This window comes from Myotis brandtii, unplaced genomic scaffold (assembly GCF_000412655.1).
Source record: "Myotis brandtii unplaced genomic scaffold, ASM41265v1 scaffold165, whole genome shotgun sequence".
Lineage (NCBI taxonomy): Eukaryota > Metazoa > Chordata > Mammalia > Chiroptera > Vespertilionidae > Myotis > Myotis brandtii.
Genome location: NW_005356042.1, coordinates 13,710,338 through 13,731,450, shown reverse-complemented (window position 1 = coordinate 13,731,450; position 21,113 = coordinate 13,710,338). Strand labels below are relative to the sequence as shown.

Genomic DNA, 21,113 nt, shown 5'->3' with positions numbered 1-21,113 from the left:
TTCCGGAGGATGAGGCCCAGAAATCAGGATTTTAAAAAGATTCCCAGGTGATTCTAATGTGCAGCCAGGGTTGAGAACCACTGATCTAACCCAATGGCCTTGGGATAGTCGACCACTAGCTTGTTTCATTTGTGACTTCGAACTTAATGAAAGCAAACAGTACCCTGACTAGACTTGTTTAAAATTAAAACTGCACCAAATGGAACTACTTTAGTGATTAATTCTTCTATTAGGCATCTCTAAAATTATGATAGGGTATGTCCACGAACAATGCCCTATTATCATGAGAGCTCTCAATCCCAAAGATATGGGAGAGGTTTCCTTTAAATCTCAGGGGCGTCATTCATGCACTTTACCAGAAGGGCTGTTAAATTAGGCAATCTATTTCTTTCTTGGGGAAAAAAAATTGAGACTGTAAAATGTAGTGAAGTATGAAAACCAGATCCATGAAATATGTTGCAAAAATGAAAAGTAATATGATGAATTTTAACAATCCTATCCAAGACACGGGCTGTGTTCAAAGTAGACAAGAGTGGTTTTAATAACCTGATATAAATTGTACATGTATCACAAACCTCCCTACCATTACACACAGTCACTGGGTCTAACTAGGGCAGTCAGTCTCAGCTGGGGATGACTCTGCCCCTACAGGACATTTGGCAAGGTCTGGAGACAGTGTGGTTGTCATAACTTGGAGACTGTGGGGAGGGGTGTTAAGAGGGGAAAGGCTAGGGATGCTGCTAAACATCCTGCCATGTACAGGGCCAACTCCCACAGCAAAATAACGATCTCCTGCCATGTACAGGGCCAACTCCCACAGCAAAATAATGATCCAGCTGAAAATGTCCAACAGTGCCCTGGCCTAGTAGCTCAGTTGTTGAGAGTGTTGTCTTGATGCGCCAAGGTTGTGGGTTTGATCCCTGGTCAGGGCACATACAAGAATCAACCCATGAATGTCTAAATACATCGAACAACAAATTGATCTCTCTCTCTTCTATCCCTCTCCCTTCCTCTCTGTAAAAAAATCAATAAAAAAAAATAACGATCCAGCTTAAAATGTCAACAGTGCCCTGGCCGAGTAGTTCAGTTGTTGAGAGTGTTGTCTTGATGCGCCAAGGTTGTGGGTTCGATCCCTGGTCAGGGCACATACAAGAATCAACCTGTGAATGTCTAAATACATCGAACAACAAATTGATCTCTCTTTCTCTGTCTCTCTCTTTCTCCTTCTCCTTCTCCTTCTCTCTCTAAAATCAGTAAGTTAAAAAAATTAAAATAAACTGTCAATAGTGCCGACATTGAGAAATTCTACGTTAGCCTGAGATAGCCCAATGTGTGCCTAGCAAGCCATGGTTGATGTATCTCCCAACCCTCCCTGGTATTTTGGAACAAAATGGCCTCTTGACCCAGCTCACTTACACAAAGTATCACTGTCTCTTTACAAATTTGCTTGGGCTTTCGTTTCATTATTTATTTTAGTTCTCAACCTACCAGGCAGTCCTGCGATATTTGCAACCTGCCAGGCGCTTTTAAAGAGCACTTTACAAATATGAACTCAGTTGATGAAGGTACTATCTTTATCCTACTTTATAAGTGAGGAACCTTGAGTGGGAGAGGCTGTGGTCCATGGCCACAGCCCTGGAAGCGGTGGGCCACGAGGCCAACCCAGGTGATTGGGACCGAGTCTGTATTCCCATCCCCCACGCTGTGCCACCACTCCGGTTATGTTGTACAAATCAACACCTCTATTTTCCAGCATCCCATCACATCCTCCTTACTCCATAGCATCCGCCCAAGTCCAGTTGCATTAATCAGGCCTCTCCCCACTGCTTCTGAGAGCCGGCCCTCTGTTGCCCTGTGTTATCCCATCACATCCTCCTTACTCCATAGCATCCGCCCAAGTCCAGTTGCATTAGTCAGGCCTCTCCCCAGTGTTCTGAGGGCCGGCCCTCTGTTGCCCTATGTTCCTAGTGAGCTTTCAGATGAAATGATGAAAACCACATGGACCTCTGAACCTTCGCCGAATGCCCATTAGATGCCCCTTGGTGTGTCAGAGATTCTACAGGTGCAATTTTTAATCCTCCCCAAACCTTTTAGGTATTATCATCTCCATTCTATACACATAGGCCCAAGCTCACAGCTCACATGACCTTCCCAAAGCCACACCGTGAATACATGGAAGGCCAGACATTTGGGGTCATATCAGTCTGTCTCCTGAACTTGGGCTCTTTCTACAGAACCATGTCAATTCGGAAACATACATGTTTCCTGTGGGAATTAGAGCCCATAAAAGTAGCATTAAACCCCCTTCTCCACACGGCACAAACTAGTTCAGAATCCCCGGACCGGAACAGAGGGTGCCCACAGGTGATCATGGGCGGATTTCAATCCATGGACATTTTGATTAATCCTCATTATGTGTGTGGGTTGTTTTTTTTTTTTTAGAAAATTGAATTTGTCGTCGCGAGCCCATAAAAGTAGCATTAAACCCCCTTCTCCACACAGCACAAACTAGTTCAGAATCCCCGGACCAGACCAGAGGGTGCCCACAGGTGATCATGGGCCAATTTCAATCCATGGACATTTTGATTAATCCTCATGATGTGTGTGGGTTTTTTTTTTTTTTAAGAAAATTGAACTTGTCGTCGATATTTTAGAAATTAGGAAAATTCACACACATTTTTTTTAGATTTCTGGTTTCTCTTGCAAAGTCAGACAGATCTGTCAACACGTGTTGCTGTACATTCCTGCGAGGCAAAAATCAGCATACTTTCTCCAATTCATCACTTTGAGAGACACACGCTCCCCCAGCCAAGCCTCTCTGGTCCCCAATTGCACGGCGTTTGGGTGTGTGACTGTGCGGCCCTAACTTAGACTCAGAAAGTGAGTAGCTTGGACGGACCGTTACTACCATTGCTGGAGCCCTTGATCAGACTATTCACCCGGGGAATCACTCCTTGCCGTTTTTTACATGCAGCCCTAAGACCCTCGATGACTGCTATGAGCCAGAGCGAAGAAAACTGCCCGTAAAACAAACAGAAGCAGTATGTTACCGGCTGAGGGTTAATGCCTGACACAGCCTCACTTGCTGCGGAGCCTTACTTGGGGTTGTTGCAGTGTCTCTCCTGGTACTTGACTCCTCCGCCACACGTCCGGGAACAGTCTGACCACTTGGACCAGGAGGACCACTGGCCGTGGACCGGCCGGGGGCCGTGCTCCCCGAGCTTCACACACTGGCCTTGGCGACACCACTGTGGAAAGAACATGGGACATGTCTCCTGTCAGGGCCACCTGGGGAAGGGCGAGGAGACGCACACACCTGCCCGTGGACAGGGAAACCGAGTCTGTGGGCAGGTGGCATTCCTTCCCCTAGCGAGCTTTCCACTGGCCGTGGACGGGCCGGGGGCCGTGCTCCCCGAGCTTCACACACTGGCCTTGGCGACACCACTGTGGAAAGAACATGGGACATGTCTCCTGTCAGGGCCACCTGGGGAAGGGCGAGGAGACGCACACGCTTGCCCGTGGACAGGGAAACCGAGCCTGTGGGCAGGTGGCATTCCTTCCCAGGCTGCGCTGTAGGAACAGCGGCTTAGTGTGCATTTCCCATGTGCATTTTGAAAAGCTGACATTGCCCAGCCGGTGTGGCTCAGTGGTTGAGCATCAACCTATGAACCAAGAGGTCACGGTTCGATTCCCCGTTGGGGTGCATGCCTGGATTGCGGGCTCGATCCCTAGTGGGGGTGTGTGCAGGAGGCAGCTGATCAATGATTCTCTCTCATCACTGATGTTTCTATCTCTCCCTCTCCCTTCCTCTCTGAAATCAATAAAAATACATTTAAAAAAACAAATCTCCCCTTCCTCTCTGAAATCAATAAAAAACATTTAAAAAAACAAATTGAAAAGCTGACGTCTAGAGAGAAGGGCCATCTGTCACCCACGAGCTTTGTGAGCTGTGGAGGTGAAATGCTCAGACCAGATCACCCCCTCTACCTCCAACAGCCAAGGAAGTCAGAGCAGAAAAATGACAACAGAGCCTCCCTAGACTTTTAGGGACATCGCTGTGTGCATGCGCTCACGGAGAGCCAGTTTTGAAGACATTAACAGAATTCACCATTCTGATGGTTATCTCATCATAAAAACAAATACAGCCATGCAAACATTTCTGTTTATTCCACCTATAGCGGTCTTAAAAACTGCACTTGTCTTATAAAACTGAATAGCTTCCACTGTGCTTTTAGATAACACCGTTTTGTGTGTATAAAAGGTCCTGACTTAAGACCCTTGGATGACTTGGAACTCTGAGGGTCTCTTATGACTTAGCTCTGGGTCTTCCGTTTGTCAGTGATGTGCTCGCCAGGGCGAGAACGGTTTTCTGCCCTAACCTTTCCTTTTAGTTTTCCTCTGTAACACAATCCAGGCGCTGCGGGTCCTCTCTGTCCTTGGGGGTTGCGTTAGCCTCTGGGAGTGGTTTCTTTCCTGTGGTGCTTTTACTAGGAGCAAGTTCTGCATGACTTAACGCAAGCACACACTTTTCCGAAAGCCTGTGCAGTCAGACCCACAGGCCTGTGCCGGGTTCTGCCGAGCAGCGGGGGTTCGGTTACAGGATCACGGGGAGGTTTGACGTTCAAATGTTCACTTTGCCTCCATGATCCATTTGGCTGGTGGCTGTTTATTGTCTTGCTAGTGCACTTTGTCTAGGTCAAGATATTGCTTCCTGTCTTCAAATTCTTGCCATGGACTGATTAATTCTTCTGTTTATACTGTTTCTTTCCCTCGGATTAATTGCCATTTCAGGGTTTGCACGAAAGCCTAAAACACTGTTGAGGACTTTGGGGTCGGGGAGGAAGCAATCGGTCATTTGAGGATTCTATCGACCATAAGCGCCAATCTGAATCTTCCCTACTAAGAGTCCCCGAGCCCTCCTGGACAGAATTTGGCTGGTGGCTGTTTATTGTCTTGCTAGTGCACTTTGTCTAGGTCAAGATATTGCTTCCTGTCTTCAAATTCTTGCCATGGACTGATTAATTCTTCTGTTTATACTGTTTCTTTCCCTCGGATTAATTGCCATTTCAGGGTTTGCACGAAAGCCTAAAACGTTGTTGAGGACTTTGGGGTCGGGGAGGAAGCAATCGGTCATTTGAGGATTCTATCGACCATAAGCGCCAATCTGAATCTTCCCTAAGAGTCCCCGAGCCCTCCTGGACAGAGCTCAGTGGCTGAGACAAAATAACAATAACAAACAGCCAACAACAACAGCAGCTACCATTAAGTGGCTTCTATGTACCCCCAAATGGTGCAGGCAGGGGACGGAGGCGGACTTTAGATGCAGTATCTAATGTAATCCTCACAAAGTACTTAGGGGTTAATAACTATTTTCTGGATGAGAGAACTCCAGCAAAGAGATACTAACTAACTTGCCCAGAATCACACATCTGTCCAAGTAGCTACACAACTAGCTGAGACTGGATTTCAGCTCAGCAGCCAAAACTCCTGAACAAGACACACAGACTTCTCTCCTCGGAGGCAAATTGCCCACCAAGGTATCTGAACCCTGACCTAATTTCTATTTTGAAAATGTGTTTTTTAGTTCTGTTCCAACCCTTCAATCATTTCAACTTTTTTATTCCAGTATCGTAGTATTGACAGTCTCCTCCGGGTTCTTCATTTAGTAGAGGAGTCAGGAACATACAAGAATATATACCCATGCATGCACAATCCACATGTATATATACAATTCTACTAGTACATATACCATGTGACTGTAAAACAGACACACATAGAACTGTATCTATCCAAACAGATGTATTTCTAGCACTGCTTCTCATTTCAAATAGAATGGCCATAGCTGGGCAAACGTCTTTACTGATAGACAATAAGCACAAACCTTTCTTTCCTTGCACACAGATCTAGATAAAAGAATGTGGCTTCCATATCCTCACCCATTTACTGAACATTCATGGTAAAGCTGTCACTGAAGGACGAGGGCGGGACTGGAGAAAGATGGGGAAGGATTCAGTTGGGTTCCAGTTACAGAGGAATAAACAAAACATGGAGTAGCTGCTACTCTGCAAGACCCTTGAGATAAAGCATGAGTAAGACACAGCTCTGGCCTCATGGAGTTTACAGTCTAATAAATAGCCAGCTACATTACCCCAGTGGAGGGAGACTCAGAGAATCATCGATATGAATGAGGAAGAATTATACTGAGTGAAACTTACCAGAATGCTTTCTACAGAGGGTGGTCTTACAATTAAGGGCTTTCCTCCAGTATATAGATCCATAGTGTGGTCTTTCAAAATAGTGGGTGGGGAAAGTGTTAGGACATCTGTTTTCTAACTCCTGGCTTGATGTGTCTCATGTTATATTAGCTGAAGTCTAATTCAGGGGTATTTTTGTCCCCTGGAACTAGATCCCGGATATACGTATGTAACAAACCTTAACCTATGCCATTATGCACTATTTTCCTCATTTATTATATCAGTATTTTCTTGTACATCCCTCTCACATTTAATACTGTTGCTTTCTTAATGACAAAAATATCTATTAATCTTCAAGCTGAAGTTCTAAATTTTGATGCTTTAACAATACAAATAACTTGAGCAGAACCTGTATTTTCAATCATTCAATTAATTCATTGTTTTGTGTCATTCCAACCACTCTTGTGCATGCTTTCATGAGAATCCTTATCGGGATTGCGTAAGACAGGTGCATCTGATTAAAAATTGCATGTAATGCCTTCTTAAATGTCTATTTTCTTTAAAGTACAAAACAGTGAAAAACTGCCAGTCTTTTAAGACATTAGAAAAATGACTTAACTAATATCAGAAAGCCTTTTCTGACACATCCATTTTCAGGTGTGTCTATCCTTGCCTTTATTGTTACTCTGTCACTAAAAGTCTCTCTCTCATCTGACTGAAGAACTTCAATTCAAATCCCAGCACCCGCCTTGGTGCACCCACTCATTGTCATTGATTCTAAGAGCACACCAATCACGAGCAAGCTTCCTCTCCCATTCACATCAGCCTCGCTAGCAATTCTGTGCTTAAAGAAAGTGTGCTTATAAAGAAAGCTAGAGTTGTTGGCTTCTGCACAGGTCTCCCCACTAAACTAAATTTTTGAAGAGATAAAACTGAGTTTTACTCATCGGTGTATCCCCAGAGCTTTCTGTCTCTGATAGCTAGTAGTCAGGAAATTATTGTGGCACTGAATTCACTTTCAAGGACCAATTCTTTCATATGCAGGCTTGTGCTGCCTCAAGAGAGCCAAAAGCAGAGATAAACATCCTGTAACCTCATATGCTCTTTCATCAGTCATTGCTCCCTTATCTCGGCCTTTCAAAGAAACGCCCCAAATCTGGAGCATTTACTGAACTTCAAGTGCACCTCTCCCTCCAGATTCTACTGGGACAGGGGAAGAAGAATAGAAACTAATATGTGAGAGTTCTTCACTCAAAACACAAAAATCACCCATAATCTTCCACAATGAAAGTGGTTCTTAGGGTTGAAGACATGGGCAAGCAAAAAGGATTTTCTGGTACAACATAGATGGAGACACAGCTTACCCTTCCACAGGAGTCACTATGTGATGGGCCTCAACTGGGCTTATCCCAGGCTCCATGCTGGTCCTGGGAAGTGCTTAATAGAGGCCTTGTATGGAGGGGCCATCTTTTCTTTGCTATCAAAGGGCTATCTGCTCCCTGAGGCCTTTCTATGCCGAATCAAGTTTAAAAGACAAAGAATATGCAATGAAACCTACCAGCTCATTGAAAGAGAAATATTTTGACCCAAACCTCCAGCTGAAAATAAAAAATAAAGGCAAAAAGCAACAACTACAACAAAATCTTAAACAATCGAGCCAACTGGGCTACGTTTGCATTGAGGTTTATAAGCTGCTAGCTAATGCTGGTTCATTTAATGAGAAGTTAGAATATACACACAGAGAGGCATTCTATTCTGAGGTTGCAGCGCAAAGAGTTTGGGTTCTAGGCTCCATCAAGTTTCTAGAACAAAAACTAACAAGTATGCAGTTTACCATACTCAAGCCACAAACGGTCCCTTCCGCTGCAGGCATAAACTTCGTCTCACACCTGTGGCCCACTCGATGGCACCAAAGTGACTTGCAAATGTCCTGAAAGGAAAGGAGGAATTGGTAAGGGTGATGATTCAATAAAATAAAAAATCCAAAGTTTTCGTACACATATTATATTCAGAGGTGGCTGAAATGACACTTTAACCAGAAAGTGAAGGCAAGAGAAGTTGGTAGTAGCAAGGTAACCAGTAGTATGTTCTAACCAATGAATTCCCTATAGTACCCCCCCCCCCCCCCCATTCAGGTATGTTTAGGAATGACTGGGAGCGAACAGTAGTTAATTTAGAGACCATTTGGCTGGAAGCTAAGAGGTCTGGTTTCTAAAAACAACAGAAACAAAACAACAATATAACAACCAGTGAAGCAGAAGAGGCCAAGACTGGACTAAAGCCCGATTCCAATCCTTGTCTGGAAACTCCAGGTTGCATGCCCTGTGCACGTGTTCTGGAAGGCCTGTAAGCGCAGTTTCTTCCTCTGCCAAATAGTGATCATGTTAGCACGTGCCCCTGTAGGGTTCTTCTCAAGGATACAGGATGTAAGTGATCACTGTCATTACCTTCTTTATCTTTATAGTAATTGTCAAGCATTTAGACAGTTTAATTCTCGAAGTAGGTCTATGAAATACATAAACTCCCATGCTATTCTGTAGTAGGCAGGCTAAAGCCCCCCAACAATGACCACACCCTCCTAATCCCTGGAAACTGAGTATGTGAGGTTATATAGCACAGAAGCATTAACGTTACAGAGAACTAAGGCGGCTCATCCATTGACCTTGAGATCGGGAGACTATCTTAAATTTTCTAGAAGGGCACAAGGTAATCACAAGGGTCCATACAATGGGGAAGAGGAAGACAGAAGAGAACTTGGGAGATGAGAGTGGGAGGCAAACTTGGGGATGCTGCTGGCTCTGATGATAGAGGAAGGGGCCATGAGCCAAGGAATGTAGGAGGCCTCTTGAAGCTAGAGAAGGCAAGAACGTGGCTTTCTTCTAGAGCAGTGATGGCGAACCTATGACATGCGTGTCGGAGGTAACACGTGAATTCATTTTTTTGATTTTTCTTTGTTAAATGGCATTTAAACATATAAAATAAATATCAAAAAATATAAGTCTTTGTTTTACTATGGTTGCAAATATCAAAAAATTTCTATATGTGACACGGCACCAGAGTTAAGTTAGGGTTTTTCAAAATGCTGACACGCCAAGCTTAAAAGGTTTGCCATCACTGTCCTAGAGCCTCCAGAAGGAACACAGCCCTACCAACACCGGATCTTAGCCAAGTGAGACTCACGTCAGATGCCTGCCTCCAGGTCTGTAAGGAAATAAACGTGTGTTGTTTTAACTCACTACGATTATGGGAATTTATTGTGACAGCCATAGGAAACTAATCTTAATGCCTTTTAGTGGAAGACACTAAACCAGTTCATTATAAAAACTCATTTGGATGAGGAAACTGAGAAAGCTACTGATACGTTCAAAGCCATGATGTCACACAGCTGGTAAGTGGCAAAGGCAGGACCCCAAATGGCCTGATTCCAATGCAGGCCCTTGATCACTGCTATGGACCGGGATTTACCATCAATGGATGTTAGAAAGCTCTCCCTTCTCCAGGCCTCCGCTGCCTGACGATAAAGAAAGGGGACTGAACCAGACTCCTTCCAGCTCACACAGTTGAAGCTGCTCTTCGGAATGACGTCGCTAATAAAATGTCAAAATCACAAAACGCCAAAATGATTTAATTTTATTTGCTACATTCTATTAACCAAGGTAGAAGTGTGAACACATTGCTTTTGGGGGAAATATCAACCACCAGGTTGGAAACAAAATCGTTTTTGTGGTCACTTGTCGTAGCCCTGAAAATTCAATTAACCAGGCACCCAATTCCCCGAGCATTCGGGTTAATATGGATTTCACGGTTAGAACATATAGCAAGGACATACTTAGAAATATTTCACAAAATAGTTTTCCACAGGACGGAGAAAAGAAAACACAGGGGAAGTGAAGATGTGTGCAGTGAGTGTGCTATTGCAGACCATAAAATCCTACCCCCCGTTCCCCAGAGAGATGGGCAGGCTATTCAGGACACCACTTGGAAACACCGCTGCCACCAGCAGCCCGACATGTGCCACACGTGCCACTTCCAAACCTCCAAACAGCTCAGAAGACACAACATGTTCCCATGGAAATGGACCTGCCATTGACATTAGGAGAAAGCATAGGGCAGCCTCCCAGCACCATGAATCAGGTTCCTCATCTCTGTGCGCCACCGTATCATGTGACGCTGGGCCTGAGGGCGACAAGTTAATGTGGGAAAAGAACAGTCTACAGCAAAATGGAAGAATGGCCCGGCTGGCGTGGCTCAGTGGTTGAGCGTCGACCGATGAACCAGGAGGTCGAGGTTCGATTCCCGGTCAGGGCACGTGCCCAGGTTGCGGTCTCGATCCCCAGTGTGGGGCGTGCAGGAGGCAGCCGATCAATGATTCTCTCTCATCATCGATGTTTCTATCTCTCGCTCCTTCTCCTTTCCTCTCTGAAATCAATAAAAAATATTTTTAAAGACATAAAAAACAAAATAATAAAAAAGTGGAAGAATTGGATGTGACCATTGAAACCGTGAAAGCCACAGTGAGAAAGGCTTTCAGGATTAAATTGTTTTCCTTCTTACAGCCAGGGGACAGCCGTAACACAAACACACTCCCAGCGCCTATGTGGCAGGCACCGAGATGACCCAGGGCAGACAGAAGCAGAGGCCCAGATTCCACCGCCAACGCCAAGCCACAGGGCGAAGGGAAGGGGGCAGCCCGAGAAGACCAGGAAAATAAAGCCAAACACAAAAACACAGGGATTCCAGAGCGAAGTCAGGCAGCTGCACGAACATGTTATTTCTTTTGTGGTGAAGCACAGAAGTCAAACGTAATTACAGCCGACTACATGCTCTGACGGCCGCGGGGTCCTCTGAGAAAGCTCCCTTTCAAAGTAAGCAGAAATGAGAGTTTGCACTTTTTTGCTCATTCTTCCCTCTTTCCCCCCCCCCAGTATATTCGACTCACTTTTCCTTATCTATAATTCCCTAGACTTAAGTCATAATTTAAGGGAAAGAGAAATAACCACAGAGACTACGAGGTCTCCTGTTGCCTGGGTGTGACTTTTGAGAAGAGTCTCAATGCCATACATTCTGTCCTGTCACTCCTTGGCCATGTTCTCCAGTTGTATTTCAAAGGCTTTAGACTCAAGTCTATCTAATGCCAAAGGCCAGTGGATGAGTGAGTGAGAGTGTCTGTGTGTGTATTTAAAGTTTAAGATCATCTAATTCAGTAGCTCTCCCCCAGCTTCCCCCCGCCTTGAGCATGCATCTGACTCACTTAGAGCCCATGTTCAAACATAGACTTCCAGGCCTTACCCCAAAGTTTTTTATTTTCTGGGCCTGGATGAGACCGGAGCATTTGCATTTCTACCAAGTTCTAGGTCAGTGATGGCGAATCCTTTGAGCTTGGTGTGTCAGCATTTTGAAAAACCCTAACTTAACTCTGGTGCCGTGTCACCTATAGAAATTTTTTGATATTTGCAACCATAGTAAAACAAAGATTTATATTTTTGATATTTATTTTATATATTTAAATGCCACTTAACAAAGAAAAATCGACCAAAAAAATGAGTTCGCGTGTCATCTCTGACACGCGTGTCATAGGTTCACCATCACTGTTCTAGGTGATGCTAATCTACTGCATCTGCTGGTTTGTGAGGACACTTTGAAAATGATATCTTATTTTTTTTTTCCTTTTTCTGTTGCTTCTAAACACTATGCAAAACTGCCTTTCTAGGAGGTATTGAGGGAAAAAATAGGCAGCAAGGAGAAAAGGTCAGAAAAGGAAAATAATAGGACAGTGAAGACCCTGAACAGAAATAAAAAATAGGCAGCAAGGAGAAAAGGTCAGAAAAGGAACATAATAATAGGACAGTGAAGACCCTGAACAGAAACGTCATCCTGTTCTTGTGTTGCTGGAGTTGGTCTGACCTGTTGAGATCAACAGGATGAACAGGAGACTGCTGTTCTGAAACCCCTCCTCCTGCAGGCACCTCCTCATGATCCTCAGAGACGCAGCCATGGTCCAAGTTATAAGTAGGTTTGGGAATAATACCAAAACGTCAGCGGTAGGGGGAGAAATATTCCACATTCAAGACCCACCTACCAACCCTACCTTCTCTATCTTACCCCCTAGTCATCGTTAATGATCTCTCTCTTAGTCAAATCTCCCTACCCCGCCAGGCATTCCTATCTCTGTGCCTTTCCTAATTTTATTTCATCCTTTAGTCTGGAATTTCCATTTCCCTTTGCTCTGCTTCCTCAGAAAGACCATCACACTGAGATGCTATCTTTCAAAAGCATGGTGTGTTTTCAGAAAAAAAAAAAAAGGTCTAGGATTTAAGAATGGTTGTTTAAGCCCTGCACACTGACACAGAACAGGCACCCACAAATGTTTGCTGAATGTATGATCCTAAAGGAATGATAGTAATTTTAGAAACTTCCTTTATATTACTAAAGAAACTCTAACTCATTACCAATTGTGCATTTACTGAAGAGTAAGTGCTTTATACACATTTGATTAATGAATAAGCTAGTGAATCCATTAAGAATGAAGTGACCAGGAGACAAAGTTAGCAAACAGTTTCAACAAAGTGAATGGCTATTTACTCTGCCAAATGCATCAACTTAATATGTAATTTGAAATAGTTATAAGTGTATTAATTTATATATATCATATAGGTTCGTGTATCATGGAGAACACACCAAAAAATTGTACATGATGTATGTATAAAACTTCTCTAATAGTTATACATTTAAATTGTATTAGAAAAATATGTAATCCCATATAAAAACTGTGACTTAATGGTTATTATTTCCTAGAACTGAACTTAGTGGTGGTGCTATTGGTAATGATGGTGCCGGTGGTATTGATGGTAATGATAATAATGGTGGTGGTGATGGTAGTGGTGGGTGGAGAAAGAGGAAGAAGAAAAGAGGAGCAATAGAAAGAAGAAGAGTAGGAACAGAGGAGGGAAAATTAGCTTTAAAATTCCATAATTTCCCTGCATCCAGACCCAGGATTTCCATGTTTCTCTTGTGGTGCTAGGGATAAATCAACTTAAAAGTGAATCTACTTTTTAGTGATGTTGAGATTGTCAGTGCTGTAGTTTTTGACCAACTAGAACAATGTTCCTCTATTTGTACATCCTCTTTTTTGCTTTTCCCATCTATCTTTCTCACAAATGATGAATGAAAGGCTTGACACAAACATATTAAGATTGCTCAAGATACACCTTGAATGTTTACATATCAAAAAGAGTTGGCTGCCATCAAGAGTTTCTGTATAATATAAAAGGCACATGTAGGTATTTTGGGTGGTGATTATTTCAAACATATCATATTAAAAGGGAATGTGAACATGATGATACCGAAAACAGAGATGAGCTGTAGGTAAAAGCTATGGTACCCAGATTTACTACTTGAGATAAAAATCTCCGTCTACAGCAGAGGAATGTTCTTTCAAGGATGCAGTCAGATGGTATTAAAACCAGGCATGGTCTATGGGGGATAAGGCTGGATAATTCATTGATGGTAAAATTGCCACTTAATTTTCATGCCAAACAACTGACATCTTCGAGATAACCCAGACTCCAACCCTTGGCCTTAGCAAACTAAATGTTTATACTTCGGTTAGGTACACAGACGCATGGCAGGATCTTAATGTAAGTTTCAAATCACAAGCAAACATACCTTCACAAAGCCAAGGCTGCATAACTTGGCTTTTGCTCCAAATTGCCACTTGCACTGTGTGTCGGCATCATAAATCTGTCCTGGGAGTTTGTCCGGATATTTATACTGTCCTGTTTGCTTGGGCTCATCCACCAGACACCCAGCCTGAGGTGTACTGCAGGGACAACACAGCCTTGTTAATGACCTTGTTTATCTGTGATCTGCAACTTCAAATCATGCACCTCTGAATGCATTCGTGCAGAGAAAAATATAACATGGCTAAAGAAATAGGTATGTGCTTAAGGTTGAAATGCGTATTTATTCCAAATAGTGAGTTTTGTCCTGTTTAAGATGAAATTTATACAGTCATAAAGGGTTTCATGTGGTACTGAAGTTACAGCCATCCAAGTGACCTGGCCTGGCCTGCGAAGAGATGGGCAAGGTCAACATATTAAAAGCCTTCCCCAACAGTCTTGCTCAATAATATTCAACAGATTTTTATTGTGTGCCTACTCTGTGGACAGCATAGGCTAAGCACTAAGGGAGCAGAATAAACTAAACACACAGAGAGTGCCCATGTTCATGGAGTTTAAAGTGATGATATATTTTTTATAGATAATGGGGAAGTAATCAAAGATGTATTTTACCTCAGATGATATTGACAAGTAAAAAGTGAATCAGGTTTTTGAAAGAAATCAGGAGAAGGGACACATGGGCATAAGGCAGAGCAATGTCCCTGAGGCATGTTTAACTGGGACGAGCTGTCTTGATTGGCATGGTTATTCTTAGAAATCACCTTATCTCCACTGACTTAATGAAACTATGATATCAATGAGAGGTAAAACAGCATGGTGGCTAAGTGTGACCTTGGAGTCAGACAGATGGGGGTCCTGGTCAGCCATGCAACTCTCGGACATCTCCTTTATGACAGGACTCCCATAAACATCGTCCCACAGATCAAACAAGAAAAAGGAAAGCGCTTAACACAGCAAAGTTAAGTGTTCAAAGTTAGCAGCTGCTGCTGCTATTATCATCCAAAAGCATTTAACTGTTTCACATAGATAATGGAAATTCTATCTACAGGGTGGGGCAAAAGTAGGTTATAGTTGCGAATACCCCAAACAGAGTTTATTCTTGTATTATTATTAATTATTGTATTATTTTTCATATAAACTATAAACTTTCTTTTGCGCCCCCCCCCCCCCGTATATTAAGTTGACCTTGATGTATAATATCTATTCTCACATGAGGTAGAAAAGATAATTTCAGGCACCAAATCATAGACTTAAGACTAAAAAGAAAATCTATGTGACAAAGCTTATTGTGAGCCAAAGGTTTGTCAATTTCTCGCTATCTTTTGGGACGGCATTTGTTAGACATCAACATTTAATCAGCTTTGCCTGTGCTGTATCTATTGCTAAACCTATAAATATTTGTAAATAATATGCAGTGGTACAGGTCAAAAAAAGTGCAGTAGTCTCCCCGTTTCTTTGAGATGTGCTCCAAGACCTCCAGTGGATGCCGGAAAATGGGGATAGTACTGAAAAATCATAGTACACCAGTACATGTATACTATGCTTTTTCCTGTACATATGTACATATAATAAAGTTTATGCAGTAGGCACCATACAGATTAACAATAACTAGTAATAAAAATAGAACACCTATAATAATATTTTGTAATAAAAGTTATGTGAATGTGAACTCTCACATTCTCTGATAGCTCATGATGACTAAGACAGCTACTAAATGATGAAGGGGTAGGTAGCGTATATGGTGTGAAATGCTGGACAAAGGGATGATTCACATCCCGAGTGGGAGGGAGTGGATTCCATCACATTACTCAGAATGAGGAGCAATTTAAAACTTCTAATTTGTTTATTTCTGGAATTTTCCATTTATTATTTTTGGACTATGATTGAACATACATATCTAAAACCACAGAGAAGGGGAGACTACTGCATCAATATCAGTTCCCAAAGAAATGTTTAGTTTCCCTAACATCTGGTCAAAGGGAGATGGGATTAGAACCTGAGAGTTCTTAGAGTCAACAGATTAATAAGATATAGATAGCTACATGCATATAACTATATAGTGCTGTTACAATGGTCAAATAGTCAAATATATATTATTGCTAAATAAAATTAAAGGAAACTTCAGAGAGTTTCAACTTTGGGTTCATCATTTAATATGAATCAAGTAGTGCTACCTTTGTAATTCACACTTTATTAATGTAATATAAGAGTTCTTAGTTATAAAATAAATTTTACATAGCTATCATCCCCTTTGGATATCGTTTGGACATAGAACTAGCTCTCAACCATTCCAAACAAAATAGCCAATCAAGGCAATCTCCATTCATTAATATCATGCACACCATTTTAGTGTGTTTTAATACTCTTACAACCAAATTGATTAATCAGATTAAAATAATTAGTCACAGTGAAAAGCCCATACATCTAGCAATCTCTGGAGGTCATAAGAAGAAATAGTTACAAGCACAGATCTTGGATTCCTATTAGACGTAAGTGTGGGTTTTATGTCTGTAACTTAGCAGATGGAGAACCTTAGGCAACACAATTATCCTCCATTTCCTCAGCTCTAGAATGAGGAAATAATAGGATTGCTGTGAGGATTGAATGAGACATCGTGTGGAGAGCATATAGCACAGTATTAGGCCTTTAATGTGTTTTTTCAACAATGACAATATCATCATCATCATCACCACCACCATCATCGTCATCGGAATGTGTCAGCCTTTCTGTTCATTGGGGGTCAGAAGATATTCCCACTGCACATTTGTTGTCACACTTCTTGAACACTGTGTGTTGGCACCGCTCCAAACCTGGGAGCAGCCCTGCTTGGGCCTGTCTTACCTAAGGAATTTCTTGAGATATTGCCGGCTGCATGAAGACCATGAAAATACCCCATTGTTTCCGGTCAGTGTGGGAGACATGATATTGCCTTCAGCCTTCCTGCAGGGGTTGCCTTCTCCATCGTGAACCATGCCGAAGCTGAAGCAAACAACAAAGCCTTCTGTGAACAACCACTTCCCTGATTATAATCAGCGGAGAAAAATGGTGCCCTAAGAATCAAGGAGCCCAAGGGAGAGAGAGTGATCAAGGTTGTAAGACAAGCCCAGCCCCGTGTTGCTCAGTGTTGAGCACCAACCTATAAACTAGGATGTCATAGTTCAATTCCTGGTCAAGGCACACGCCCGTGTTGTGGGCTCGATCCCCAGTGTGGGGAGTGCAGGAGGTAGCCGATCAATGATTCTCTCTCATCACTGACGTTTCTCTCTCTCTCTCCCTCTTCCTTCCCCTCTGAAATCAATAAAAATATATTTCAAAAGAAAAGATTATAAGAAAATGGAAATACAAAAATGAATTACTACATAAAGTGTTGTGAAATTCATGGAGAAAATTTTAAAGAATGCTGACAGCTTTGTTATAGTATGTCTTGGCCGCAAAAAAATCAAAGAATGGTATGCCTGCTACGAATTTTAAGGGGGAAAATTTTTTGGTCAAGATTTTTTAAGCTAAACTGAAGTGAAGAGGGAGTCAAATTATTTTTTATTGAAATAGCAAAATTTCTTGCCACCAACTGTGGAACTTTGGTAAGAAAGTTTAGCGTGAGTAGGAGGTAGGTACAGAGAGAAGCTGATAGAAAGCTGTGGGCTGTTCATGCATACAGCTAGTGTGACACAAACTTGTAATGGTGACCCATTTATTAGCTGAAATCGCAAACTCTGGTCATAATTAAATCATAAACTTCTTTACAAATTAGTGGCTGAACCTGTCTATTGAAGGCATATAAAAGACTTCTTTTGAGTGCATTTTATGAGAAAACTTTGATTTGTCCCATTTTACACAGAAGGTTCTAGCAATTACAGAGTAAAAATAATTTTAGGTGGTTTACTCCCTATAAATCATGCACATTACACCTACATGGTTCCTAAATCTCCTGACTGGGAGAATAAATGTGACAGTGATGTACAAACCCATGTGTAATACACACACCACAAAGTGCTTACTTCAGGCCATATTAAAGTGGTAGAGGATAGGAGAATAACTGTCTTTAATCATCTCTAAAAAACTCAGTTCACCAGGAAGCTTTTTGGGTTCTTCTAGAGAGGCAGATAATAGACAGATATCAACTTTATCATTAACTTAGATTGTTCTTAACCTAATTATTTAAAGGAGCATAATTTGGCCTTAGCTGGTTTGGCTCAGTGAGTAGAATGCCAGCCTGCGGATTGAAGGGTCCCAGGTTTGATTCCGGTCAAGGGCACATGCCTGGGTTGTGGGCTCGATCCCCAGTAAGGGGCGAGCAGGGGGCAGCCTATTGATGGTTCTCTCTCATCATTGATGTTTCTATCTCTCTCTCCCTCTTCCTTCCTCTCTGAAATCAATAAAAATATATTAAAAAATAAAGCAAAACAAAAATATCTAAAGGAGCATAATTTGCCTCTGAAAAAAACATATTTTTATGAAGCAGATAGGATTCCTGTGGAAATAAACACGTTCTTCCGATATAATCTTATTTATGTAGTTATCCTTTGAAGGTAGCCTCTACCAGATAACATATTACAATGTAATGTAAATAGATAATTATGTTACAACCATAAGTGGGATTCCATTGTAACTCACGTCTAAAACTAGCCGTTTTTCTAACATTCCTCTCAATTGACCAGGCAGGTAACCCCAGATGGCTGTGCACCGTGACAGGATCAGGGAATGCCCCGCTATTTATAGGTGGCAGATTCACAAATAGTTTTTGTCTTTGTTTTGTTTTGTTACAAATAGGTATTATTTCTTCAACAAATACTCGGAGAAAGCATTTTCTCCTACTCAGCTTTGCCCAATTCAACTCTTCTTTATACTGAACCAGGAGACTAAGGGAGTTAGTCTGGGAGACACTCCTTTCTAAACGTATTTGTGAAAGTCAAAACCAGAAGGAAATTCATATATCAAAACCAGAGGAAAGGGTAAAAATCAGACAGATGGGAATGGGTGAGGAGAGATGAAAGTCTTTATTTAAAGTGGAAATGGTAATTAAATTAGCATTTCACTGGAGTTTTATGAACATAATAAAATCAAGTTTGAATTGAATTTTGAACTTTAAAATGTTAACTTTTCTAATTTATTTTGATTTAACAGCATTTTAGAGAATAATATACATTTTCCGTAGCACATGTCAAAAGGCATATCAAAATCTCATGAAATGTCTGTTTCAAAATTTACCCCTATAAGGCTATTTTAGAACGTGAGTATGTATATTTTATTTTATATCTGTTCTTTCTTCTAATTCTGACCATTCTCTCCTCACCCCATCTGGAGAATGTCTTTGTTTTTCCTTACTAAAATGTTGGATTTCAATTTTGGTTACTTTAACTCATAACCAAGAATGAGTCAAGTTTTTAATGGCCAGTATTTTGAAAAGTGAGAGACCTGTTAATTTGGACTTCGTGTTGGTGAAACAAATTTAGATATACATTTGACATTCACAGATATTTTATTTCCTGCTCTGTACAAAGGGGTCTTGTGCCTAATGGACATTTTTGCACCACCGCCATTCATGGTAAAATTGGTTCATTCATATCTTGCTATGAAAGCAGTTGTGTATATACATAAAATTCTAGGAAATTATTAGATAACGGTATGGTCAGGATTCAAATTTCCTAGAGATAATAAATTTAGCTCATGAGAGACTAACACCAAAATATCAAATATAAATTATAGTTGTGGAATAGATGACATTTGCTTTTATTTTTAAGTCAGAAATTAATTTAAGTTCTGAAAATGGGCATTCAATATAAATGTCAAATATAAGGCACACATACACACACACACACACACACACACACACACACACACACACACACAAGCTTAAACTCATACATCCAAAGAGTTTGCCCTTGAAATAGTCATTTTGCAAAGCAGTATGCTTATCCCAATGTAGATGCTGTTGCTCAAATAATGTTTAAAAATTCTCTGTAGAATTGTATCCACACTAGATCATATGCCTTGTAAAATACATCCATCTCATTTCTCTTAGGTTTCTGATTCCTCATTCCTAACTATATTCTCACAAAAGTGCCTGCAATGATGCCACTAAGAGAATATCTAGAAAATGCATCAAAAGTTTTTAAACAATTAACATGCCATTACTTTGGAGAATTTACATGTCTCCATCATTATTTCCTTATTATAATAAACTCAAAGTATCTTCAGTAAAACATGAAAGAATATAAACAAATGCCTAAGTTGCCAGAGGATTTATTAGACAACCCGAAGTTAATTTTTGCAGAATGTAATGTGGTTACTAAATGCTGTTGTTTAAAAAGCGCAGCATCCACAATGGCCTTTATTGAGCCCTTCATCCAGTCAGGCAGTATTCTCAGCTTTACACAGACTTATCCTAAGTATTCTACTTATATCAATAATAATCATTAGGGGAATGTCAATGAATCACCGTTTCCATATAAAGTCACTTACTTGTGCCCTGACTCATGAGCGATGGTGAAGGCCAGGCCAAGCCCCGTGTCCTCATTGATGGTACAACTTCGGTACTTACTGCACATTCCACTGATGGGGGCAAACCCTATTGAAAGATCAGTTTCAAATGTTAGTCCAAAGGGAATACACCATACAGATACCTCATCATTTCTTATGTGCTCCAAATGTTCTGCATAGTTTTAGTTTAATGAATTCATTAATTTGTGGGGGTTTTTTGTTTGTTTTTGTGGGGGTTTTTTTGCAGGAAAACACTAATATGGTTCTCTCTCCTGTCCAAACACATGAATGTAGTGTTTAATATTTTCTTTCTTCTAAAGATATTATCATCAATTGATCCTCCTAACAACACTTTGAAGTTGAATATTGTAATTCTCATTTTATATATAGGACAGTAAGTCACAGAACATTTATATGCCTTATCTAAGTTTATTATTTGGGTCAGAGGAGCTGATGAAATGATCCCTAAACCAATGCAAAATGCTCACTTAACAGTAGTATTAGCATCAAAGCTCAAGATTTGTTTTCTAAGAGAACACACATTCTGGCCTATTTCTAAAGCATATAACATGAAAATGCCTAAACAATGTGAATAGATTAAATTCATTTTTCTCCTGCTCACTATAATGTGATAAATATTCCTGTTTCCAAAAACTAGTTCCTTCTGAGAACAGTTATAAAATCATTCCAGCCAGTCCTTGATTGTATCTTAAACTACACGATTTTGGTTTCTCCCAAGTTTTGAGTCCTCATAACCAGT

At 41.2% G+C, this 21,113-nt stretch overlaps 1 protein-coding gene across 1 annotated transcript in view; it reads right to left on the bottom strand.

Annotated features, from left to right (window-relative positions):
* Positions 1–21,113, bottom strand: part of ADAMTS18 (ADAM metallopeptidase with thrombospondin type 1 motif, 18) — a 131,144-nt gene that overhangs the window by 40,263 nt on the left and 69,768 nt on the right. Inside the window, exons 10-14 of the mRNA XM_005862706.2 lie at positions 20,336–20,441; positions 16,715–16,852; positions 13,860–14,013; positions 8,029–8,124; positions 3,100–3,248 (exon numbers count right to left, since the gene is read on the bottom strand). Coding sequence (XP_005862768.1) covers positions 3,100–3,248; positions 8,029–8,124; positions 13,860–14,013; positions 16,715–16,852; positions 20,336–20,441 — 643 coding nt within the window. The remainder of the gene's footprint in view (positions 1–3,099; positions 3,249–8,028; positions 8,125–13,859; positions 14,014–16,714; positions 16,853–20,335; positions 20,442–21,113) is intronic.